The following is a 26,881-nucleotide window of genomic DNA, read 5'->3' as shown; positions in this document are numbered from 1 at the left end:
ATTAATTGTGATAGACGCGTAGAAATATTTCCTATCAATTGATGCAAACATTATTCCGATCTATCAAGAAATGTCCAAGTTATAAGCATTCGGAATCTTTCATTTCCTTCATGTTCTGTGCTTAGGTTTTCATTTCAACCCCATATACTCCGGTTAGACGTAGTCCCACGTCAAAATATAAAAAAAACCCGTATTTAACCCCGTCCCGTATTATTCAATACGTCACACATCAAGCGATTTCACTACTCTGCTGAGCGTTCGAGCGCCCTATGTTATGCATGTACACCACGAGTGAAACTCGATGTTGTACGGAAAAGGATTAATTATGTATTCGAACTACGCGTTTAATGTAATCAAATAACATCAAGTGAAAATTTGGATTCAAATGTTAACGACAAGATGGTGGAGTTAACAGGTGGCTCGTAATTTACACTATTTAGAAAAGACGTATGAGGAATGGCAAGACGAATAGTTTGGATTTGTTTATATTATTACTTACGTTGGTATGGTTACATTTGATTTCGTCGAAGGTATCGTTGAAAATAGTAACCTAGTAACCTTTATGCATATGCTTCCGCCAGCTGGCTCGGCTAATGTGATTCAGGGAATGCTTTGATCGTGATACCGCCTCTGGCGCATAATTTGCAGCTTTGTTTTTTGTGCTGGTTCATAACGGCAATCAACCGTGCCGGCGAAACTGTAGTCAATGTTTAGTGTTGTTTGGATACCATCTATGTAAATAAGTTCAAACTTACGGGATACGTCCGAACGGCAATTCTGACATTACGTTTTACCTTCCACTTCACTTTCCTTGGTTAACGATTCAATACTACATATATTCGAGTCTGCTAATCTAATAGAAAGCCACCAGATGTCGACATTGTACCTTCGTCATCGAGAATTGTTGCGACCAAGACGGGTCTATGGTACTAGGTGAGGCCGTTTCGTCACTAAGTTGGTTAGGGGAGCGGTATATGAAAACAGCAGGGAAGAAAGCAGAAGGGGAATTATTTGCTTGTAGCGTGAAAGAGACAGACTGATCACGAGCGAGCTTCGGCAATAGCGTATTGTGTTTTGTTTACAAACAAAACACAGTAGACTTCCAAGATGGCTGAAGAGTGGTTTTAGCAAGTTAGCCCACCTTAGTATATACTTCTAGGCGCCTTGGTTGCGACTTGTCGTTCAGTGTTGCCTCAGTGGAATCCCATCTTAACGGATTAAAAGCACATAACAAGAAACGCAAATACGCTTTTTAAAACGTCAAAATGACAAGATTCCAGCAAATGGAAACTAATGGGGAACAAATTAAAACTTTTGTTTTCGGCAACAAACCAGTGCACAATTCCACTGAAGCAAGTGAAAAATTGGAAATTTTCATCCCGGAGGTGAGCAAAATATTGAATTTTGTAATTATCAATACAAGCTGAAAAAATAATATTCTGTTTCAGCTACTTTTGCCCGGTTATTCCTTCTATATTTGGCCTTCCGCAAAGATTCTAGCTTGGTTCTTGTGGGGCAGACGGTTGTCACTGATAAACAAACGAGTATTGGAACTCGGAGCAGGAACTTCGCTACCGGGAATAGTAGCCGCAAAGTGTGGTGCTCACGTAACACTGAGCGACTGTAGCACTTTGCCTAAAACGCTGCAACACATCCAACGCTGTTGCCGGCTGAATAATCTCGCTCCCGGAAACGACATCGAAGTGATTGGACTCACCTGGGGACTGTTCTTGGATCAGATATTTCAGCTTGGACCGCTTGATCTTATTATTGGTTCGGACATTTTTTACGATCCTTCCGTTTTCGAAGACATCCTTGTGACGGTTTCGTTTCTATTGGAAGCCAATCCCCAGGCCAAGTTTCTGTTCAGTTATCAAGAACGGAGTTCGGACTGGTGCATAGAAACTTTGCTGAAAAAGTGGGGATTGTTGTGTAACGTTATCAGCTTGCATAACCTCAGCGTGGATCTGGAAGCTGACCCGCAGGAACTGATGGGCAACCACACCATTCACTTGCTGGAAGTAACAAGAAAATCTTGAGTCGCAAAGGTCACATAGAGTTATGTCTTCCAGTGCAAGCACTATTGCGCGTGGCGTGCAAAAGCTATTCATTGGAAATCTACCGTGGACAGTTAGTACGAAAGAACTCCAAGCGTATTTCTCAAGGTTCGGACATGTGCACTCTTCGAATGTTATTTACGATAAAACTACTGGAATAAGCCGTGGGTATGGGTTCATAGTGTTTAGCTCGAGAGAGGGGTACACCAATGCCACAAACAAATCATACCATACGCTAGAAGGACGTCTTTTAGATGTTCAACCAGCCGCCTCGTAGATTAAGCCGAATTGGATATGTTAGAAATATAGTAGAGTGAATATTATTTGAAAGGTTTATATTAGACTATCACATCTTCCCTAAAGCTTTGAAAAAAACAAAAAAAATATTCATTTCATTGAGCTTAACAAATACCTTTTTAATGCCTTTGTTTGCATAATTTTCTTAACAGTTTTGTTTGTGTTTTTTAGTGATAAATGTGCTCTTAGACTACGATCTAAATCACTCGCACCATATGGGAAAAAGTTGGTCCTAAAACTCGTCCAAGATCACTCGTATTTTATACCAATGGGTTCATGGGCAAATCTACAGGAGCTGGAATTTCTGGACCAGAGAGCGACATATCAATTCCAATGTGGCAGAGGCCTATAGTTTTCCAGGCAGAAATACATGTTATTCTAGAATGTGTAAATATCTATATTTTCTCATTTGCTCTGAATGTATTGAATTTTTTATTGCATTCTATCTACAAAACAACTTACTGCAATCAATGACCCTAATCTATACTGAAAGTCTAGTTTTTAGGGCAATGAAAAAGCCGATCTCCTAGCACGAATTGGTTCTTCACCTAAATTCATTGGACATGTGTCATGTAGTTAGACGAGATAGAGAGGGGCGTCTTGGAGGCGTGATGTATGTTAACAACAGCAATCAGTATAGTGTCATATATTTTTCTTCATATAAATCTGGAACGCCATGTACAGTAGAACCCCGATTATCGGCGGAATAGTCTGGAAAGGCCTCCGTGTTTTACGAAAATGGCGGATAATGCTATAAAGGATAAAAATGAGATGCAAACACGAAATAAAGATATTTCAACATGAAAACTATGTTTTATCAATATAGAAATCATAAAATTTCCATCTGTAAGGTCATGTACACAGAGGTCCAATAATGTGGAACCCATGACCAAACAAAAGAACAACTGCCTACTTTTCACTAACAAATTTTGGGAAGCTATATAGAATTATTATGGAGCATGCTTTAGCGGATAATCGGGGTTCTACTGTATATAGCAATTGGAATTATAGGGCCCTATTATAGAAATCGAATCGAGGATTCGATACAATCACTATCACTATCACACCGAGTAAAATCTGGAATTATAGAAATCGAGGAAAACTGCCCGATTCGTTAGCAAGCTCGAATGTCAGCGGTTGTGATGAAATGTTTTGAAACAAGCTTGAAATGTTTCACGAAGCACTATAGAAAGGATGCCGAATCTTTTTTTGAGGCATCTGCTATGAAAATGTATTTCCAAAAGTGTTAATATGGTTATGTTTTGGAGAAAGCTGATATTCCCTCCACGATTGAAGCTTAATAGGCGTATTGCATGCATGGATGTGTAATAAAAACGATATCATGGAACAATTTGCTTTACAAAAAATATAATTATTAGAAAATTAATCTTTTCATTTATTTTCACAACTGCAATCTATGGAATTTCGTAAGGAGTCACACATAAATTCCACTTTTTCAAGGAAAAATTTTTTTTAATGTAATTCTCTTTTAGCGTCGATTTCTTGTTGTAGCTGTGTCAATAGCTTCATTGTATTGGGCCACCACCTTTGGCCCTGAATTCTCGCTTGTTGTGTGCTTGTGTTTTCTTTACCTTTCACCTCAAGTCAATCCAAATCTGTAATTTAAAAAAATCATTATTGTTTTGCAAGACATTTCAGCTTTAGCATATGGTATAGAAAGTTTGGTATAGTATAGCAATATAAATGAAAATTGCTGACAAAAGTAAGACGTACTAACATACGCTAGCAGGAATAAGACATTTTTAGGTAGGAAATTCGGTTGATAGTAATTCAAATAATATGATAAAATTTACTTATGAAGTTATATGTATCGTAGAATAAACACTTACATTCTGGCATTCTGAACCAAGACGCATTGATGGTCTCAGCGCATTAAGCTCCTCACTGAATTCCTCCCACGTTTCCTTAACCGGGATTCTATTTGAACTGCCTCCACAAATACCTCGAGCAATGTTTACGTTTGCTTTCATTGGTTCAACGAGTCGTTCAAACAGATGGTGATTTGTCTGTCCACTCGTTTTCAGCCACTGAAATATGCGCTGGAAGTAAGTTCTGCATTGTAAATTATAACATGATTAATATGAATAATGTTGGATTGAACACTTACCTTGTATGGACTATTCTGGCAGCACCGTAAAACAAATACTGATCAAAACAAACGAACATGTGTTGAAAATTGCATATATTCAAGCGTTTCTGAAATGTTTCCTGAAGGAAAATATCAGGGACGCAAACCAAAACAAAATAATTCTCTGAAGATATGCAACAAGTGAACCAAACAACTCGATAAGTTCTGACACTTGCATCGATAGCTATCACTCGCTCGGTGCTATCGAATTGCTCGATTTCTGTAATAGTAAAATAGGTCTAACGAGCAAAATTCTTATCGCCTCGATTTCTCTAATAGGGCCCATAGTCAGCAATAAAAATCTTTTATTATGTACTTTCTATAATCCACCTGAAGTAGATTGTGCAGACATAGTCGATAGATTGTTGTCTAACTATGGGACAAAATACGAATATATACTACTACTTGGCGATTTCAACACGAATCTTCTTGATAGCAATTCGGCTAAGACAACCGAATTCAAATCCATATTATCCATTCACAAAATGTTCAGTTTCGGTTGCGAGCTTACATTTTTTATATAGTAGTGCATCGTGCACAAATAATGTAACGCTAAAAATGCGACCTTCGAACCCCCTCCCCCCTGTGATGGTTGAGAGCAAACATACGACCGAAATGGTAAAAAGGCTCTGAGAATAGACATACGACCGCATGTCGATAGAGCACCGCATGTTATATGTCGATAGAGCAGTGATCTAAAAGAATGTTCTCATATTCTCAATATTATTAAGTATTGTGACTTGTTTTTTTTTTGCAAAATATATCTATTCACCATCATTGCTACCAACAAAATCGCTATCGATGCCCAGTTCATCTTCGAACTCATCTTCAGTAATTTTCTTCTTCTTCAGTTTCTTCAGAGCTCTTATATCATTCGCCAGTTCCTCCAACTCTTCCCGGGAGAATTTCGCTTTCTTCTTGATCGGTTGACTTTCACCCGCTTCCATAGCTGCCCTCTTTTTCTGTTTCTGTTCTCGGCGCTGTTTCCGTATCTCCTTCCGCTCTTCACGTGCTTGCTTTGCCAGTTCCCAGGGGACTGATTGTTTTTTTAGCATTTTTTTCTTCCCTTTCCATTCGCCAGTTTCCTGGAAAAGCTTCAATTTACTATCGTATGAGGCCTGCTTCTGCTTGTCCTTGTACACTAATTTGTTACAATCGATTTCGGTAGCAGGTCCACGGAAGGTATCTTTGAACTGTGGCTTCATTTCGGGCATTTTAGGTAGTTGCAGTAAACCATAGCTGGTAGCTATTTTTCCCAAATCAAGATCTTTCACTCGCAGAAGGAGATTACATTCGTGCTTGCTGTAAGCCTGAACATGTGAAACAAACGCACGATTTGCCTTGTCGTAAACTCCTCGATCATTCGTCTGAAGTCGATGAAGATTCTTCAATGTTTTTGTTAGTTTTTCTTCTCCGACGTCATATTCTAGTTTCTTAAGCGATACTTTTTGATTGCGAGTAAGGAAATCCACATATGCCTCCTCGTTTGGCATAAGCATTATCAGAGCATTACCTTCGTTGCCTTGGCGAGCCGTTCGGCCAACGCGATGAACAAATGCAGCAGCATTGGATGGAGGATCCCATTGGATAACCCAGTCCATCTCCGGTATGTCAACTCCACGTGCCAGCAAGTCTGTACAAAGTAATAAGGCTTTTTCTGATTCTCTGAAATCTACCAATATTCGATTTCGCTGAGACTTCATCTTTCCATGGAGAGCGAGTACTTTTATTGGATTTAGCAGTTCTGCTAGCGCAATTCCCCAATACTCCACGCAAGCGCATGTTGAGAAAAATATCATCGCTTTATTCAGTTTTTGTTTTCGGATAAAGTCCAACAGAATCACTAGTTTATATTCGCCTTCTAAAACCATATAGAAATTTTGCAAGAGTTTCGGTGTACTCATGGTCGCTTTTTCCTTGACGGTAACCAGCACCGGATTTCGCAGACCAGCTCTCATTAAATCCTTCACTTCCTTCGTTTGGGTGGCTGAAAACAATCCGGTGCGCCTCTGTCGAGGCAAATAGCCTAGGATAGTATTGATCGTCCCTTCAAATCCAAGATCCAACAATCGGTCGGCTTCATCTAGCACAAGCAGTTCCATGCTTTTTACTTTTGCGGCTAAGTTCAAATCACTTTTCCGTTCTAATAGATCCTTCAATCTACCAGGTGTTGCCACCAGTATATTCGCACCCTCTTTTCTGAGTGAATCTACATCCTCTTCAGTTGCATTTCCACCGATCAACAGTTTTTGCTTGAACGCACTTAAATCTGGATGGTCGAGAAATTGCTGCAAAACATCGCTGATTTGCGTTGCCAACTCTCGTGTTGGTGATGCTATAATCGCACCAATCTCGGATCTTTTCCATTGTGTATCTTTTTGGCGTTTCAAAAGAAGCTCCAGCAATGGAACCACAAAGGCAAGTGTTTTACCAGAACCAGTGACTGCTTCTGCGGCTACATCCTTGTAAGATAGCAGCAAAGGTATTGTCGCCGCCTACAAAATTCGCGCACATGATTACTTAGGATGTTACAAATATAATAGACGTTACCTGTACGGGTGTCATTTTTTCGAAGCCACATTTCGCTAATACTTGTAGAACCGGTGGACTGAGTGGAGTCGAAAGTTCTGTCCATTTTGAGCATGGCTTCGACATTTTTGAATACACGTCGACGAATCAAATCAAATAAAATCAATGTTATGAAAACTGAACAGCGGGCACGTGCATTTGTTTTTGTTTATATTTCTTGTTGCTGTTGAGTGAAATGCCTATTTTACCGACAACGTTATTACCGACCTACACTGATACTTTCTTTTAGCAAATTGAAAAACAAAAATCTGTAAACATGACGTCATTTTGAATCGTGGTTTCGCGCTGGATTTGGGGAAAGAACGTAAAATCCTTTTTTTTAATTCTTTATTTGAGAGGTTTTCAGCCTCCTGGGCTGGTTCGCCACTTTATCGACGGAATGCCCGCAAGGTTTGGTTGGGAAAAGATTGCACATAAAATTATCACATAAAAATTGGACATAAAAATTAAACACAGATAAATCCTTTTGCGAAACATAACTTAACAAAGAACTTGCTGTTTGCTTGTTGGACTAGATGACAAAGATGTCCTCGATCCGTGGCTCCGGGCCAGTGGAGAGGAAGCCGTGCCGTTGAAGATGCCGAAGTGTTCTTTTTCCCCTTCAACGTGGAGTGGAAGGAACAAGGATCTTCTTGTCTGATCCATTGTTCAGACGCTAGATCTAAAAAAATAGACAATAGACAAGCGCTGCTACTCTTGCTAGATCGTCCCTCAAGATGCTTCTTACACTTCCGCTAATTCCATGAAGGTTTCGCAGATCATCAAATTTCGGGCAACCACACAAGAAGTGCCCGACGGAGTTGTGGATTTGGCAGTGGTCGCAGAGTAGATGGAAGTGTTCTCTATTGAATCCGTGTGAGACCGAGCAGTGACCGGTCATCAGTCTGGAGAGGATTCGTTGTTCTCTCATTCCTTTAACATCGTCAAACCTGACAATCGTGCCCTTGACTTTTCTGAGGAATTTCCCCCTCTCTGCGAACCACCTTTCGGTCCAAAAGATGCGGAAAGAGTTGGTGATTCCCTGCGATGCCGTTGTGCCCGGGGACCCACATAAGCACAGTGTCGGGCAATATGTACTTCCTGATAGCCTGTACCCATGGATGTTTGGACCTGGTCGTACCGATGGCATCAATGGCGCTTGCCGAATCGGAGACGACCAACAACGGCTTGGAGAATGAAGTTGTAGTTGCCTCTAAGATGCCGGCCACTTCGAAGAAGAGCTGGCAGATGTCCTCGAGTTTCTTGCTGGGAATCAGACTGTTTTTATTATCGCTTACCCCAAATCCAACTCCCTACGGTCCTTTTGAGCTGTCCGAGTATCTGATCTCGTGGAGACGGTATTTTTCTGTTATGATGACCTTAAAATATTCTAGCAGATTGATCGAGCTCGCCCCGGCTCGGAAGTTGTCCCTAATGCCGTTCTCCACGAGAACAATTGGGAACCTCCAGTCGTTCGCACCAAACCAGGATTGTTCTGCCACCGGGGGGAGGTTGGAATGCGCCACCCGCTGCAGGATCGTGTTGCTAAGGGCAGTCAGGTGGCTCCCCCTCTACCGCTGGTTTTCGACAAGAAACTGGCAGTCTTGACTACGATCGCCGAGTCTATGATTAGATCGAAAGGAGGTTCTCCAATTTCAGCGCAGACAGAGGCAGCTGATGTTGATGGCAGGAGACCGGAGACAGTCCGTAGTGCTTTGTTGTAGATCGGTGCCAGAGATTTTGGGAGCTTGTGGCCTTCTCTTCCCATTTAGTGCGTTTACTCTGCGCCAAAGATCCGCAGAGGACTGGTTTTCGTTGAAACCAGTCCAACTGTCTAACTTCGCCTTCCGGATTAACCACCGTACTCTGATGTGTTGCACTCGATACATGTTCATGGCAGCTTCCTTCATTGAGTCTTCTACTGGTAGTCGTTTGACCGTACGCAGAAACTTTCTCCGCTTCTTGACCTCCCCTTTGATGTCCTCGGACCACCAATGCAGCGCTTTTTTTCCACGGAGTGGGTTTCGTTATTGGGATGGAGGCTGCGGCCTCCGGCCTCCAAGTAAAATCCATCAAATTATGTTATGAAGAACAAAAAATGTTGAACGTGTTTTGTTTCGTCTTTGCAATTGAGAAACCAACATTTTTTCATTGCAAACTATAGTATAGTATCATTGACGTTTATCATAATACGAATGAAAACATGTAAACTTAGCCAACTGATATTTTTTTTATCCCATTTATTTATTATAGACTCATTAGCATTTTTACCTGTAACAGAGCCGAATTTAAATCGTGTACATATCACATGGTTATCATACTCATAATTAGCACATTACACAGTTGCCATTTGCCAGTATTCCTTCTATACCATTGCATATGGTACATTTACACAGTAGCCATTTAGGCGTAAGAGTATTCTTTCTGTTCTTCCATTATCCAGTTAGACCACCGGACAGCGGAGATGGTTGATTATTCATTGTTGAGTTGTTTATAGAACAGTAGCCCGATGTGTCTTGCAGAGCAGAGCTGTTGCCCGACTGATTAACTGACTTAAATCCCAGAAATCCCAGAAGACTTAAGTCACCGTCACCTTTCCTTCAACTATTCTCTTGGACTTATCCTGCCGACTTCGAAGTTGCTGTTGATGATGTATGTGAATTCCACCTTACGATTTCCATGAGAAAATATTTGATGTTTCGTTCCCCTACGTTGACTTTACGGAGACGGGACGTTGTGTCGCACACTTTAGAGCCGGATTATTTCGAAAAATTGAAAACTGTTATTATCTCAGTAAGAATTTTCATTCAAGTTATGTATGGTCTGCATATCTAAAACAACTAACGTTGATCATTCGCATGGAGCTAAGATGTGAGAAAATACATAAGTCAGTCACTTGGGACCTCTGATCTTCGTTTTATTCATCCACGACGTGTGTGACCAGTTAATCGTACACCCAAACTAGCGTTGGCAGAAAACATGTCATCTTTGGCAGAAATGATGCCATTTAGTGTGCTGGAGAGTCAAATGAACAAATAATGAGCTGTTTTAAAAGCTTAAAAATGGTTTTTATTTATGCGTGCAGACATCTCTTTCAGTTTTCTTTTCTCAATTCATTTGGGATAGTGCAAAAAAACGTCCATGCGACGTCAATGGGGATCGAACCAAGGCCGGCTGGAATGCAAAGCACACACGATCACGCTTTCCACATGGCTAATGATGCTTCAGTAGTTGTTCTGCAAATACGTGATAATATTGCACCTGATTATAAAATGAAGTTGGGAAGTGTTTTCTAAGAGTAAAAAAGAAGCGCATGAAGGAGAACAATATCTATCTCGGTCTGGGTCCTGTATGTGGCAAAGTATGTGGAAAGCTTATTTGTCTTTTGTTTCGCTCGCTCGTATTAATCTTATATTGTACCATGTATATTATACAAATGCTTACCAGTATTTGTGAGTCATGACATTTTCTGTTATGTTATGTCTCACTTAATGTCACAAATCGAGATGACAAAACATGAGCAAAAAATTAACTATGGGTGTACGATCAGCTCGATGCTATATTGCTACGCGCTTCAAACTGATATTGTTCGATTAATAATGGTGTTGGTACTGGCAACACGGCATAAGACGTTACAGTCGAGTGTAAATAAGCGGTGGTTGAAACCAAGATGGTGGAGGTAACAGGTGGCTCGTAACTTACACTATTTAGAAAGTACGTATGAGGAATGGCAAGACGAAAGGTTTGGATTTGTTTATGTTATAACTTACGTTGGTATGGTTACATTTGATTTTGTCGAAGGTACTTGAAGCAGTATAATAAATAAAAAGTTGTCGTTGAAAATAGTAACCTCAATGCATATGCATCCGCCAGCTGGCTCGTCTAATGTGATATTATTTATTCAGGAAATGCTTTGATCGTGGTACGGCCACTGGCGCATAATTTGCAGCTTTGTTTTTTTGTGCTGGTTCATAGTGTAAACAAGTCACTGCATCAGTCTTTCGGATGGAGATAATTAACTGCTACGTTTGGTGTAGCTTTCTCGACTGTGCGGCCCAAGTGCCGCACGTTTGGTTTTATTCAATTGTCTTATTTCCTATGTACCTAGCTATTTTACATATAATAATTTCTAGGCGTGGTCAGACGCACTCTAAAGAAAACCATGTGCGGAACATCTCTTCCGTATGCCAGAATTAATAACAAGGAAGACCGGCACCCAGCGGGGTTCTTGCACATGTGTTTACTATTCGTGGCCTTGCCGAGGCTAGCGGCAAAGCGGAAAGAAAGCAAATGTACAATCACGCTTGGTTCGCATCGAGTTACGCAACCATAAATAATAAACAGACCCTTGGCCCAGTAAAGAGGCTTGTAGTCGAATAATACTTATGCTTGCGTTGCTCGGCGTCTTCGTGGGGGATTTATTGCCTTAGGGGCATTGAACAATTTAGAATTTTGTTTATTATCGCGCGGGTGGTCTAGTAGTCACATTACAATAGCGGTAATCAACCGTGCCGGCGAAACTGTAGTTAATGCTTAGTGTTGCTTGGATACGATCTATGTAAATAAATTCAAACATACGGGATTCGTCCGAACGGCAATTCTGACATTACGTTTTACCTTCCACTTCACCTTCCTTGGTTGAAACGTCGTTCTGACAGAAGACAGGAAGAAGGAAATACCATAATGAACACGAACAGTTATCGTTTCTTTCCCTTGCATTCATTCCTAGATAGAGCGTGCAATCAAAAGGTGGCGTAAATTAATCTAGTGTGTTTTCTTAAAATTATATTCCTATCAAATTATTTTTAATGTATACTTAAAGTTATTGTTCTTATAGTTAAACTTATTCTATACAAATTCATGCAAATTGTGAATACCTACGATGAAATTACTTATTTACAAGATTACCATGAACTTTACCTAACCTTACATAATTATACAGGAAGTAAAATTTAATTGTTTGGTGAAGAATCAATTGTCTCATGCTACACAGGCAAACCGAATTTTGTAAGTCGAATTATTATAATTATGAACTATTGTAAAACTAAATTAAAAATAAACCTACAGCTAAAGCTACGTTACAACGAAATACATATTTGTGACTGGCTAGAAGAAATCGGTCCGAAATACAATTTCGGAAAACATAACCCAACAACATATCCAGGGCAATCGTAAAAGCTGATGCCGCAACATCGCGCAGTTCGACGACGTTTGTGCGCACAAAACTTTTTATTGTTTGTTGGCTCGTAGTGTTCTTGAATATGGAGTACAAATTTGGGCTCCATATCATGCTGTCTACGTTTCACGAATTGAACGGATTCAAAAAAAGTTTTGCAAGATTTGCGTTACACCGACTTCCAAGGTAAAGCCCTGACAATTTGCCTCCATACGAGCAGAGATGTGCGCTCATCGGACTACAAACGCTATCGAGTCGACGAGACTTTTTACAGAGACTATTCGTTTTTGACGTCATTCGTCATTATATTGGATGTCTACTACAGGACGTCAGTTTTTATACTCCAGCCCGTCAGCTTCGCAGTACTAGCTTTTTATGGATTCGAAGACACCGTACTGTCTATGGCTACAATAGCCCGCTTGACAGATATTGCAGACTTTTCAATGACATATCTACATCTTTCGGTTTTAACATTAACAGAGTAGTTTTTGAGAATAGTATTAGGTGTCTGTAACCAATCTGTGCGACTTTGTGTCATACATGTCATACAAATTAATAAATAAAAATACATCGTTATTATGCTGAGCTCAATTAAACTACACTAACAATTTCACTGAAATGAAAAAAAAACCATCATCATTGGTTATTATTGTTATAGAGTTTTGGCGCTTCTCAGCATTCTTCTATGTTTCACATAAAACACTGCGTACGAGATGTACATGTTCACGCAGAGATTTTGCAGTTTTGTGTTTGCACACAAACATGATTTTTTCGTACCTGTGTTTGAAAATGTGACATGTTTGTATTCGTAGTATGTTTGATTATGCGCTGTTTGATCCCAATGTTTCACATGGTGTTCAAACATGGTGTCTCTTGCGTTCTCAGCTCAAGCAACGGCAGTGTGTAGAGTATAAGAAGCGAATAGGGATCTTGCTACACATACATGCAGAGCATCTGCATGTTTATTTACAGCAGAAGCGGAGTTATTATCAATCGACATTCTTTTTCTTGATTGAAATACAGATGCGGTATTCTTACTAGCGCGATATTTTTAACAAAATTAACATGCACTTTCTGAAACAGTTGGGCAAGTTATTTCATAAACAAGGGTTTTGGACTGACGCATATTACTTAATTTACTAGCATTCATTTCGCAATGATCGTTGAGCGACTTTCCCACTAGATTTATATCGAAAATTTATCAGAAAAGGATCATCATGTTCGGATCAAGATCAGAGTCACAGAGGCTCGAGCTCACGTTTGAATGTTTCCGTGTATTTTCCATGAATTGGCCAACTGATGGATTTTCTTCGTTTCAGATCAATTTGCTTATGAACATATTTAACTATCATGCCATCATTATTCAGTGCACTCATCAATTTATAAATTGAATTTATGTAACATCCGCTATTTGAACAAACACTAAAATTGAAAGAATTGAAGCGTGACAGAGATGTTTAGCTACTCATATCAAAATACCAAGAATAGGTATAAACTTCCCTGATAACATGCATCCAGAACTAATTTTTGGGTATTTATTTATTTGGCCAGCATTTTTATGACTTCGCCCCGTTGTGCAGTCGGGTTTCCGAAACATTAATTGGCAATATGCACGTTAAAAAATTCTCATAAAAGCTTCCTTCTATTCAGATTATGTTTTCTTGTCACGGGAAACACTATGGATTATTTCAGACTTGCAAAATGTGCATGAACTCATAGTCTCTGAGTTCATGCAATTTTTGCAATACGAACAAAATTTCTAGTTAGTTTCTGCGAAAAAGTATTCTACAAAGAAATGTTTCAGGAGGAATATTTTTTTCCGTGCGTGAAAGGAAATGAAAAACAATTAATATTGCACCAACGGGTAGTATGTTTTGCACAAGATGTGCTTGCATTGTAAACATCGTGTTTGTTTATGATGTGAGGAACGCGTGCCATTTCTACATGTTTATGTTTGCGTATCATTGGACGTGTTTGGGATAAACATTGAACACTAGCAAAAAGCATGTTCGAGTACAGCGCAAATATAGAATTTGAACATGGCATACACATGTGTAAGTGTTTTTCGGAAGACTGCTTCTCAGCATTACGTTGGAAAATTTAACCCACTCCTGGGCTTATGGGATGCAAAAGGAGATTAGGCTTTGTGGTATCATTTGTTTCTTTTTTATAATAAAGAGTCTGTTCATGTACCGTAAATGCAGCAAAAGACAGTAGTACACCCAAACTAGCGTTGGCAGAAAACATGTCATCTTCGGCAGAAAAGATGCCATTTCCTGTTCATGAGAGTCAAATGCGCAAATAATGAGCTATTTTGAAAGCTTAAAAATGGTTTGTATGTATGCGTGCAGACATCTCTTTCTGTTTTCTTTTCTCTTTTCATTTTCTCATTTCAATGGGGATCGAACCAAGGCTGGCTGGAATGCAAAGTTACTTTACACGACCACGCTATCCATATAGCTGTCAGCGCTATTATAAAGGAGCGTGATAATATTACATCTCATCATAGAATGAAGTTGGAAGGTGTTTTCTAAGACGATAAAGAAGAACATGAACGAGAATATATCTTTCTCCGTCTGGGCCGTGTATTTGGCAAACTATACGAAAAGCTTTCATATGCTTTCATTTAAATGTGTCTCCTGTTTCGCTCCCTCATATTGGCTCTAGCATATGTATTATACAAATGATATACATGTATTGGGGAGTAGAACATTTTATGTTACCTTTCAGCTCATTTAATGTAATAAATCGGGATGCCAGAACATGTGCTAAAAATTAACTTTGGGTTTACAATCAACCTAGAAAGTTGGCAACGTGTGCATGCAGATTATGCTGGGCATGTAGATGACTTTTACTACCTGATCATTTATACTACCTGAGGTGGTACCAACCAAGCGAATCACCACTGAAACCACGCTTAGAATATTTAGCGAATTTTTTGCAACTCACGGTATGCGAGAGACGCTGGTAATGACCAACGGTCGTCAGTTCGTTCGCGAGGACGCTACTGTGAGCAGAACGACAAACTCCATCTGAAACACCACAATATCACCCACAATCCAACGGGCTTGCCGAACGATTTGTATACACGTTTAAGAGGATGCTGGAGGAAAACACATCGTGAGGAGAAGCCTTCCGCGAGACTAGAGCAACCTTTTTGTTTGTTATCGTTCTACATCGTGTCGAAGCGCACCACATGGCCAAACATTAATGCACAAAGAAACTGGTTTGGACCAAAATACATTCCGAAAACAGCTGGTCTTGGTAACAAGAACAAGGAATCTGTCGGTCGAGTGCTATACAACGTCTGGCTATAAAGTAAACAGAAGATTATTAGAACTCATTGCAACCAACTACGTGATCCTGTCTGGCCCAGAGCAACATTCATCGTTATCCGAGAGTCAATTACCGGCCAATTGCTGGATTTAGGGGAATTTCGGTCCATTGAGTTATCTTTTGTAGCTTCATTTCATCGTAATCCGAAATGAATACGTTAAAAACAACGGGGATGATTGACGTACTTCTTGTGCGCGCTAACATCGAAAGGAAATATAGCCGCGTCGCTCAAACTTGCGCCATCTTCCAGGAGAGGATCTCCGTACTCCTGGAACCACCCACCGAAGCCTGAGCCATTCTCGGGATCTTAGTAAAGTCACGGATTTGGATGTCAGTGTGTCATAACTCACAGCTAACGATAACAGTCGTGGGTGATGCTCGAGGAAGGGTGAGCGTTGCGCTATGAAATTGCGAAATTTTCAGAACAATCTACGATGAAGTACCGGAGAGTCAGAGCGAATTTTAGTAACCAAAAAAACTGCAAAGAAACTACGAGTACATAGAACAAGACATATTGAAATAATTCATGAGATTTCTCGCAACAATCGGTCTGGTTTGAATGGCGGAAATTTGGAATTTCGGAAAATAATTACATTTTTATGCGATATTGAATATAAATATATATATTTTATTTCCTTTTTTCCTCTTTCTCGGCTACTGTATACATTGAGATAGCTGCATAAGAGTACGAATTTCATATTTGTTGTTTCTTTAAATGTCATTAAAAACGTGTCCTACTAGGCCATTGTTTAAACTGTGTGATGGTATATAAAAGTAAATTACGTCAGTAATAATAATAGAATTACTTGCTGCTCGTTAAGCTTGCATGCGAATACTTCTCAGCAACTGACAATATCATGCTGCCATTTTTGGCGCGATAACAAGAAAATCAGCGTTCATAATATAATTCGTCTTACAGTTTCAGAATTCCTAACATATGTTACAAGATAGTCGAGTCTAGGGCAACAAACATCACATGATGACATGATACTCATCTTCATGTATAACTTAGAAAACGATAACAAATTAAACATAAATATTACAAATGTACACTACTAGCGACTATGATACTGAATAGCTGCGTTCTACAATTTTATATATATAACGTTCTATTATCGTGGATTTGTGAATTCGAGAATAACAATAAATTAACAGGAAATATAAAATTATGAAATAAAAAAGGTTATTGTAACATGAGATGTATATCGGTTTTAAAAAGTGATAACTTGGCAAGACATAACCCAAGGCAGTTGTTTTGTGCTTGTTTCGTGTTTCGTTTTTGTTCTATCGAATCGACATATTAGAATCTAGGAAAAAATAGGCGGCTAACAAGAAATCATAATTCATTTGATATTATACTTTTATATAGTGTAGATCTGCTATACTCAACCAGATGCTCCTGGGCCACATTTGGCTCGGAGTGTTCTTCTGATTGGCCCATCTGGTATTAGTTTTGACGTAGGATTACGTCTTTCATTTCTGTACCGGGGTGTAAGTTCAAAGTTGCGAAAACTCTCTGCCTTCTGAACGGAGTGGTATGATAATCATTTCATTCTAAAGATAAAATTTCCAAGGGTTATATGATTTTTAATGATTGACTTGAAAACTTGTTTCAATGGCTTTCGTTTGGTTGGAAAACGGGCTATGAAAATCACACATATCCGTATATAAACGAATGCCAGCTCCGAAATCAACTCAGTTCTGATTGCGCAGCGATTGATGTACGATCGCTGGAAGCTGTGTTTCCCTAACACAGATTTCTAAACCAATAAGCCTGAGGAAATCGGCATTAAAAAATAGATAGTATGAGAACCAATCAACTTTGTTTAAAGAAGGCGAAAAACTGTCAGCAACAACTGCAACAAAGCTTAAATTATTACCTCGGACGATTGCCCTATCTACATAAAAAGTTACCGATATCCCCACCATTTTAAGAAGGATGTTCAGGAACAAATTCAAGGAATGTTGGATAATGGCATAATAAAACCATCGATTAGTCCTCATTCCGCTCCGATATGGGTTGTCCCAAAGAAACAAGATGCTTCAGGGAAAAAGAAAATTAGAGTCATCATAGACTATCGAAAGTTAAACGAAAAGACTATCGACGATAGATTTCCAATGCCGCAAATCGAGGAGATTCCGGACAATCTCGGTAAATTCGTTTACTTCACCACACTCGATTTAAAAGCAGGGTTTCACCAAATTCCCATGGACACGACTCATAAAGAAAAAAACTGCTTTCTCCACAGACAAAGGACATTTCGAGTTTAATAGAATGCCCTTCGGTCTGAAAAATGCTCGTGCAACATTCCAGCGAGCAATGAACAACATATTATGGGAATATATAGGTAATTTCTGCTACGTCTACCTCGACGACATCGTGATTGTTGGATACAATTTTAAAAACCATTTGGAAAATCTGGAATTAATATTGAAGCGCCTCGCACAGTTCAATCTAAAAATACAGCTAGACAAATGTGAATTCTTGAAAAGAGAGACAGAATTTCTCACAGGCGTAAAACCAAATCCAGAAAAAATTAAAAAATAAGCTAGGCTTTGTCCAAAACACAAAAACAAATAAAACAATTTTTAGGTTTAGCCGGTTATTACCGCCGGTTCATAAAAGATTTCTGCAGGATCACACGACCAATGACCAAATATTTGAAAAAAGACGTACTCATAAACATACAAGATCAAGCCTATACCCAAGCATTCACAACCCTCAAACAAACTATCTCCACCGATCAAGTCCTAACATACCCACAATTTGATAAGCCATTCATTCTAACTACAGACGCTTCGGACAATGCAGTCGGAGCCGTACTATCACAAATCCAGGACAAAATAGAGAAGCCAATTACATTCGCTTCACGAACATTGAACGATACGAAAACAAGATACGCCACTATTGAAAAAGAAGCTTTGGCAATAGTCTGGGCCATCAATAAATTCAAACCGTACCTCTACGGAGTTAAATTTACTTTACTAACAGACCACAAACCCCTCAAATTTCTAAAAAACTCCATAAAGAATGACAAAATCTTACGTTGGGCACTCGATCTAAAGAACTATTCTTTTGACGTCTTGTACAAGGAAGGCAGAACAAATGTAGTTGTAGTTGCTCTGAGCAGACGACCAAATGAAATAAATATCAATGAGTCCAATAGTAATGAAAATTCTTCCCTTTCAGGTGCTGCGGATAATATGGAAGTAATATCACAAATGAACAATCCCTCATCTTCTGAAATCTCAAATTCAGATGCAGAAACTATCCATTCTGCAGATGACTCGTCAGATTTTTATATTCACCATGTCGACCGAACCATTAACTATTATCATAATCAAATCATTTTTCGAATAGCCAGGATAACCACAATTATCTCTGAAACGATAATTTCACTTCCAAAGAACTACAATTGTCCAACCAGAATATCAAAAATTTGACATTACTGAATTTTTGAAAACCTACCATAAAGGCAGACAAACTGCCATCATCGCCCCAGAGAACATAATACAAATCGAAGATGTTACAAACGAAGACAGGCAAAATTCAATCATTTCTACCGAACATGGCAGAGCCCATAGGGGAACAAACGAAGTAGAAGCTCAAATCAGAAGATCATATTTTTTTCCATACATGGCCAAACTAATAAAAATCTATTCAGATGCATTTCCTCACTGCAATAAACACAAGTATGAACGAAAACGCTACAAAGAAAAACACCACGTCCCATAGAAGACAAACCATTTATTCTTTCAAATGGTAATAATTAGCAAACCATAGTTTTTTTATCACTAATTGACTCGTTTTCGAAACATCTTCAGATGAATTATGTAAAGACAAAAAATCTAGCACATGTACAGAAAGCACTTAGTAAATACTTCAGTTCATTCCGAGTCCCGAAAGAGATAATTACAGACCATGAAATTACATTTCGCTCAGTTCAACATAGAATCTTTTTGAGTCAACTTGGTTGCTGCCTAGAATATGCAGCATCGTCGGAATCCAACGACCAAATTGAAAGGGCGCATTCAAAAACATAGAAAATTTTAACTCGAACAAATACAAATTTCAGAATTTAGGCACACAATCTATTGTAAAACTATCCGTTGCTCTATATAACAAAACTGTACATTCATGCACTAGGTTAAACATATTTTCCTTCTCATCTCTTCTTATCACTAATAGATGAAAATTATGCTGATAGGAGTACTCGTATTCATGATAGAAATACACTGCCAAGACCTAGGAATCAGCCATTTAAACAACGACCCTATCCTTGTTTTGGAAATTGGAAAATGCAAGATTTAAACGGATATAGGGACTACTATAGAATTAGTTACAGCATTAGCCAGCAAGAAATTTTCTAATCCACTTTCAAAAATTGTAAAACAAAAACGCGTTATACTAATTTCCATCAAATCAAACCATCATCCATCGCTCGAAGGAAGAGGTGGGACACAATAGGAACAACCTGGAAATGGATAGTGGGTAACCCCGACACTCAAGATCTACGCATCATAAACAGCTCATTGAACGACCTCATTACTGAAAACAATAAACAGTACCAAATTAACAATCAGATGAATTCGAGACTACAAAATATAACCAATACCGTAAACAAAATAGTCGTGTAAACAAGTGAAAAGTGATAATCCCGCGTTGGTCCCAACCGACCCGCACGCAAAACGAAGGGTTTCAAAATGCATTTTCGGTCCGGGCCAATGCTACCCAAATATTTTGAATTAGCATTTCTCATGAATCGAAGTGAGACTCTCCAATCGTCCCGCTCATTTGCATTATTGTATAGAACAAAGAATAGGACAGTATTATGATGTAAAACTAATTGTGACATCATATAAATAAACGATTCACTTTTTCCGAGCAAGCCTTTTGCCAACCAACATTCAGGCCCTTCACTTTGATCTCTTCGCGGACACCGCAAGAGAAAAACCTGGCCAAGCGATCCCTGTTCTGCCTGGATGGAGCACCACGTTATCGGCTAAGTTCACTTTTGAACCGAACACAATCACCACATGGCGACCGTGGCTGTCGAACCTATTTTATGAGAAAAATTGGTTCAGCTAAGGTTTAAGTTCAGTGCAAAAGAACTTATCAAACATCTTGCTGTGCGTAATTTTAGACGTTAATAAAGAAAAAGCTTTCAACTTAAGTAACTTAAGTAAGTTAAGTAACTTGAAAAACTCAAAGTTTTAAAAGTTGAAAACCAGTGAAGTGCAAAATGGGTAAACCAACTCAAAGAATGTGCAGAATAGTGATAATCCACAGGTTCACATTCTGAACCTGTTATAATGGCACGAAGAGCTGCACATGCAGCACGATCTGAAATTAACAGTGATATTAGTGATCGTGGCTTTACAACTAAGCATAGAACTGTACAGACTCTGCAAAGAGCACACGAAAACACAGGCGCCGAAGGCTGCTAAATCTATTGGCAATATTGATAATGTCTAAACCAGTGAGGCACCAGAAACTTCCGTGAACCGTGAATAATGTTAAGCGTAAATCAGTGTGAAAGCATTAACCTTCCCGCAACTTATTTAACGTGAGCAATATTGAGTGTATAAAGCACAGACAATAACAACAGAACGGCATGCGACAAATTATGTCTGTTCGGCGCGAATTACTCTAAATCCCATCGGGTTTTCTAATTACGTTCAATCTCGCTATGTTCTGAACGAAGTGAACTGAACCGTGTACCATTGAGCTGAAGTGAACCTGAGAAAAAATGCAGCAGAACGCGAAAATGAGTGTTGTAGCATTCCGCTCCACCTGTTGCACGTGAAACAGAGCATTGTAGAATGCAGCGAGAGGAAACGTGTGTCTTTTCAAGAACGAGCGCAGAGGGGAAGCCCCCATCCCGCCGTAAACAGCTGACAACAGATCCATCCCAGCCAGTGTTCCAGTTTCTTTCAAGTCTAAAAAAATCTAGATATAGAAAAACTACAACTGAAACCTTAACTGCTAAGTTAAATTATTCAAGTATACTGTTCAAGGAAATAGAAGACAATCTTATATTACCTGAACACTAGATTCCCGAATCTCAGCTTAGATTTTTAATAATAGCCTCAAGAAATACTGATTACGAAGACAAACAGTTAATAACTCTTAAATTACACGAAAATAAAAACAAGAACAATAAAAATAGTAGAGTAGCTATGTCTAACCCAGAAACTAGATTTGGCATTAAAACGGCAACTGCTCGTGCATTGTGGTTCATTTACTTGTGCAGAAGCATTTGTTCATTCAGTAGCTTTGTTGGTAGATTTGACCCCCGATGAGCATCCATCAACAGCAATTAAATTCGTCAAAACTAAACTGAGTGGTAAAACCAGATCTGCATGCTGCACATGATCCAGCATTTTATGTTTAGGAGAGTGTTTGTTTTCAAAAGTGTAGTAGAACATAGAAAAAAAGATAGGTTGGTTTGTGGATATAAACACCACCCAAGTGAATACGACAGAAGTGCAGATAATCGTGGGCGCAATGGTGATGTTGACGGTAGCAGTGTTAAGCATTGTGCCTGTGCATTCAATCCGCTGAAAGTACCAAAAAGCTTCCATGAAGCAGTTGGTACAGCGGGAAGTATGCCTGAATAATATCAGCGTGCAATAGACATTAAAGAAACAATCAAACTTACCTAAAAGAGATAAACAGTTTTAAAATGAAAAAAAAAAACGTGGCGATTAGGAGATATTTTGGCACTGAACTCAACTTTATTTGAATCGACAGCAGTAAACAACACCATCGAACACGTATGTAAGTTCCACACGAATGGACATAATTCAAACTAATTTAGAATTATTGCAGAAAATATTGGTTAACCTGAAAAAGGCACCAAACAGGAACTACAATAAATTAACGTTAAAAAACAAATAAACACAACAACAGCGCGCGGCGAACCAAACTTCTATGTTTTTTTTGTTTTATTTTATTTCCGTCCTAACATAGGATAAACGCAAAACCATGTAAAGTAAGTAAGTAAAAGGTACAAACAAAAATTTGGAAATTAATAGTAATAAGGGAGCAATGGTTAACGCATTCGTTGCGACCCGACGATCTTAGGCGTCAATTATAATCAGATATAATTGGCCTGTTAAGCATTGGCAGCGAGATTGTTTTAAAGAAGAAATTTTGAAAATATATCAAAACCAAGAATTGAACAGTAACATAATCATCCCTTCTTTTTTTCACATAAATATGTACAAAAATAGATAACCCGAAAAATGGGATGAACGAACGAAGCCTTTTGCCCCACTCAAACAGAATGACTTTCCGAAAACGAAGAAATCATAGTTAGAATTTAAAATCTGCCAGGGGATGACCCGTTAACTTGGCACACATACGAGAAATATTAATGGATTATTACTTCATCTTTTACCATAATTACATTAATGTCCCACAAGAAGATGGGTTTATTTAATTCAAAGAAAGTACAAAACACGGGAGACCCTCAAGTAGATATAGTAAACCACCTGGAACACCACTCTGAATTACATGAGGGCCAGCAATGGTTGCTTTGTATAATTTTAGTGATAGTAGCAGTATTGGCTATTGCCAAATTATACAAAGCTTATAGATCATGCGCGAAAAATGAAGCGCTCCGAGCGGCAATGTATTGAAAAACCGCGATTCAAAATGTATTTAAAAACTATTGTGGAAATAAAAAAGGAAAAACATATTGGAAAATTGAGGTTATTGATATGTTTAAAGAAAATTTGAGTCGACGAATTAACAACCCAACTTGAAACACTTGAAAATATTAACACGAATTTAAGGAAAATAAACGAAAGATCGAATCTACAATCAATCAACACTACTAAAAAAAGACTCAAAAGTCGAAAGCGGCTCATAAGGCTAAAGCAATAGTCAGTTTTATTTTTTTTGTTTAATACGTTGACTGCCAAGGCAATTTTCAGAAATCTGGCCAAAAATGGCAATTTGATTTTATCACATTATATTATTAAAAACTCAAATTCTAGTACATAGGTATCATAAAAAAAATTTTTGTTGCTTTTTTCATAAAAATGGTAAGTAAACATAGGACGAGATAACTCGTAGTTGGCGTCCTTAAAAAGGTGTTAAATCAACTGTTAGCAAGTACAGTTTGTAGCATACGCGTTAGGCATCTTGCTTTAGTATCAATAAATGATGCCATAATAACCATATATCAAAATTAGTTCATTTCCTTGACATGTGCTTACTGACATTTTTCTGCTTCAATCGACACATTGGTTAAAGCGGAACAATGCCTGTGAGTCATGCCAATTATTTTCAAAGCATCTCTTTAAACTCGCGTAGCATAATAAACAATAATAAACCGATCCATTTTTACGTCCGTATGCGATCGTAATAAGCTGACCCACTTTACGACCGTACGCGACACCCAAAGTAAACATAACATTAGCAGCGCGCGTCCGATAAACAAAACCAAATTTCTACGGTTGTTTTGTTTTACTTCCGTACTAACATAGGCTAAGGAAAAACTTTGCAGAATTGTTAAAATCTTTGTGGAAGAAATAAACGAAACAGATGAATTCTGGACTTGACGAGGAGAAGGTCTTCGCCTTGTTGAAAGAAAAACGCCCTGGTGTTAAACTACCATTCTAACAGCAAATGCACTCCTTTCCACGCTACAATAAAGTAGCATAATAATCGATTAAGGCATACTTTTCGACCACGATGGATCTTATACGTTAAAACGATGAATCTGGAACAAAAACGTTAATATGAATCTTTCCTCTTATGGATAACCTAACAATGATCAACAGTATTTAAGCAAATATAACAAACGCACTGGCAAAATTCAGACAAACTATTCGCGATGAGTCCATATTAGAAATGAAAACATCCATGGAATAGCAGAAAATGGCAGCCACAAAAGAATTTTTGGCCTAAACGGATCAAAAAAAATTTTTCTGAAAGATATTCTATTCGGCGGAGATAACATGGAAGAAGAAATCGAAGTGACCAAAGTTAGGAAAATACTGTTAGATGAATAAGTAAATAGAATCATTTGGCGCGCAACGTGGTGTATTACGCCATGCAGCGCGCGCCAATCAGGCATGAGGGCGCGGAACGCGCATAGGATGGCAAAATTAGGTAATAAAAGCGAGCCGGCAGCGCAGTTCGTTATGTTTCTGTATCGTGATTGATTGAATAATAATGTTTCGTAAAGTAATCTCAGTTTTTAAAAACTTCAACCGACTGAGAAACACTTACATTAGAGAAGTATTGATATCAGAAGTGGGATACGCGAGTGTGGTGTTAAACAAATAAAGTGTTCAAAATGATTACCGCAACAACGAGTTGGCTTCGTTAAGCATCAGTTGACAACGCATCAACATAGCAACGACGCCGACAGGAGAACCGACGAGTAATTCGCCACGTATCACCCCGTACAATGGTGGTTGAGCTTAGAGAAATTATCAAAAACTATCAAAAAGATTGTTCGACGAACATTATGGTGACGAGAAAGATTTTGCCACAAATTAATCAACCTAATTAAGAACAAAGAACAAAGTGGTCCCAAAAAAAGGTCCCAACAGGTAAGGTAAGAGAAAATACCGGATAGTAGTGGACTACAGGAAGTTGAATGGGAAAACTCCCGCAGACCGACATCCTTTTCCGGAGATAAGTGAAATACTCGATCGTCTTGAAAAGCTCAGTATTTGATGGTGCTGGATTTACCAGGCGGATTCCATTAGAAAGAAATAAATCCGAAGGTTATACCGAAAACAGCATTCAATATCGACCATGGTAAATTCTAATTCATTCGAATGCCGTGAAGAATGTTCCTGTGACATGTGCATCTCACATGTCATTCTCCTCATTCTTTTAATAATGCACTTCTAGCAGACCACACCAGTGGGAACATGCTGAGAAGGATATTTCTACGCGGCATCGAACCTTCAGTTCAATGCCTGGCATTTAAGGCGACAAACAGAAGTGTCGCATTACTGATTTAATGAACCATGACGGTTACCAAGAGTACAGTCATGGATTTTTAGGGATATGCTATCTCTCTCTCTCTTTCGCATGTACAACGATCGCTGATTGGTGATCGGGTACATAGAAATTTATATATCGGTGCTTCAAGTGTCTCCAGTAGGAGACTGTAACTTTTAAAAGAATGCAATAAAGACAGAATGTTTTCAACCTTCATTGAGTATAGACTTGTGATTACGAAGTCCGAATATAACATGGCTGACCGTGCCAAGAGGCCGGCTTGCTAAGAAAACAAACAGTCGAATTTTGGGTCGAACTAGAAGTTCAGTGTTCACAACTAGAGGCGTACAAAATTAACAACTACAATGTGCCGTGAAAAGTGAAACAAGCAAATACAGTATGGGTAACAAAAGGCCCTAGGCCGACGGAAATGGCAAACACCGTGTACATGTAAGTTAATAACATCAATGGAAGATTTTTTATCTACAAAAACTGAAAAATTGGCAAATATTTTTAAAAAATTTAAAAAATCGCCAAATCGGCGATATAGGAGAGAAACTCTAGTAGCAAAACTTGAAGTAGCTAAACAATTATACAATGAAATATTGGTTTTAATTGAAAATATCGATAACAAACAGCAACCATTTCATCTCCAAGCAATTAGACTAGTATTTGGTGACATTCATAACATTATTAACACGCGGTTGGAATTACATCAACTTATTTCATTTAAATTAGTTTCTCAAATAATATTTACATTTTTGAAATTATACAAAGGACATAAAATGGCAATCCCAAAGGTAGACATTAAACTGGGCACCACCCTAGTACAAATGTACGATGGTGCACCAGAACACTTAGATGCATTCATTGACGCCGTGACTTTGTTTAAAGACACAGTCGACAATGATTTCGACGCCGGTACCCCTGCTCAGAAGCAAGCGGCTCAGGTAACAGTAATTAGATTCGTGAAGTCCCGTTTAACGGGCATCGCTCGCCAAATCATAACCGGTGCTGATGATTTGGAAGCGATAACTGATGCACTAAAGCGACATTGTGATTCGAAAATCACATCTGATGGTTTAGAAGCAAAACTAAAAGCCGTTAGGCAACGGGATTCAATTGAATCTTTTTGCAACGAAATTGAAAATTTAACATAAAAACTCAAAGCGTGTTACGTAAGGGAGCAAATTCCAGTGAACAGAGCTAATACGATGGCAACCAAGAAAGGAGTAGAAGCTCTTACAAGCGGTATCAAGAACACAGATACAAAGCTTATCCTGAAGGCTGGGTCCTTCAACAAAATTAATGACGCTATTCAAAAGGTA

The 26,881-nt window shown here is 38.7% G+C and overlaps 3 protein-coding genes across 4 annotated transcripts in view; 1 reads left to right on the top strand and 2 right to left on the bottom strand.

The window, feature by feature from the left end:
• The first annotated feature begins 1,230 nt into the window (after positions 1-1,230).
• Positions 1,231-2,188, top strand: LOC129777553 (histone-arginine methyltransferase METTL23). Its single transcript, XM_055783880.1, has 2 exons — positions 1,231-1,385; positions 1,449-2,188. The coding sequence occupies exons 1-2, from the start codon at positions 1,266-1,268 to the stop codon at positions 2,037-2,039; spliced, it is 711 nt and encodes a 236-aa protein (XP_055639855.1). The 5' UTR covers positions 1,231-1,265; the 3' UTR covers positions 2,040-2,188.
• Positions 2,189-5,143: 2,955 nt separating this feature from the next.
• On the bottom strand, positions 5,144-7,718 carry LOC129776787 (probable ATP-dependent RNA helicase DDX55 homolog). Its single transcript, XM_055782637.1, has 2 exons — positions 7,054-7,718; positions 5,144-6,998 (listed from the first exon to the last, which is right to left on the bottom strand). Exons 1-2 carry the CDS (start codon positions 7,156-7,158, stop codon positions 5,268-5,270), a joined length of 1,836 nt encoding a protein of 611 aa, XP_055638612.1. The 5' UTR covers positions 7,159-7,718; the 3' UTR covers positions 5,144-5,267.
• Positions 7,719-10,224: 2,506 nt separating this feature from the next.
• Positions 10,225-26,881, bottom strand: part of LOC129780520 (uncharacterized) — a 61,740-nt gene continuing 45,083 nt past the window's right edge. The window contains exon 4 of one of the 2 annotated variants that reach the window (XM_055788858.1): positions 10,225-10,307. The gene's annotated coding sequence lies outside the window, so the exon portion shown is untranslated. Of the gene's footprint in view, positions 10,308-16,093; positions 16,693-26,881 lie in introns of those variants that run through there. The other variant, XM_055788857.1, reaches the window with a different exon arrangement.

This window comes from Toxorhynchites rutilus, chromosome 3 (genome assembly GCF_029784135.1).
Source record: "Toxorhynchites rutilus septentrionalis strain SRP chromosome 3, ASM2978413v1, whole genome shotgun sequence".
NCBI classification, from domain to species: Eukaryota; Metazoa; Arthropoda; class Insecta; order Diptera; family Culicidae; genus Toxorhynchites; species Toxorhynchites rutilus.
The sequence above is the reverse complement of the archived record's forward strand: the minus strand, read 5'-3'. Positions and strand labels throughout refer to the sequence as shown.

What these genes read in the sequence shown, in the direction of transcription:
- LOC129776787 (XM_055782637.1), bottom strand. Translation starts at nt 7,158, where the DNA reads ATGTCGAAGCCATGCTCAAAATGGACAGAACTTTCGACTCCACTCAGT. An exon ending in AAAAAATGACACCCGTACAG is followed by an intron (nt 6,999 to 7,053) that starts GTAACGTCTATT and finishes CGAATTTTGTAG; the next exon opens with GCGGCGACAATACCTTTGCT.
- LOC129777553 (XM_055783880.1), top strand. Translation starts at nt 1,266, where the DNA reads ATGACAAGATTCCAGCAAATGGAAACTAATGGGGAACAAATTAAAACT. An exon ending in TGGAAATTTTCATCCCGGAG is followed by an intron (nt 1,386 to 1,448) that starts GTGAGCAAAATA and finishes ATTCTGTTTCAG; the next exon opens with CTACTTTTGCCCGGTTATTC.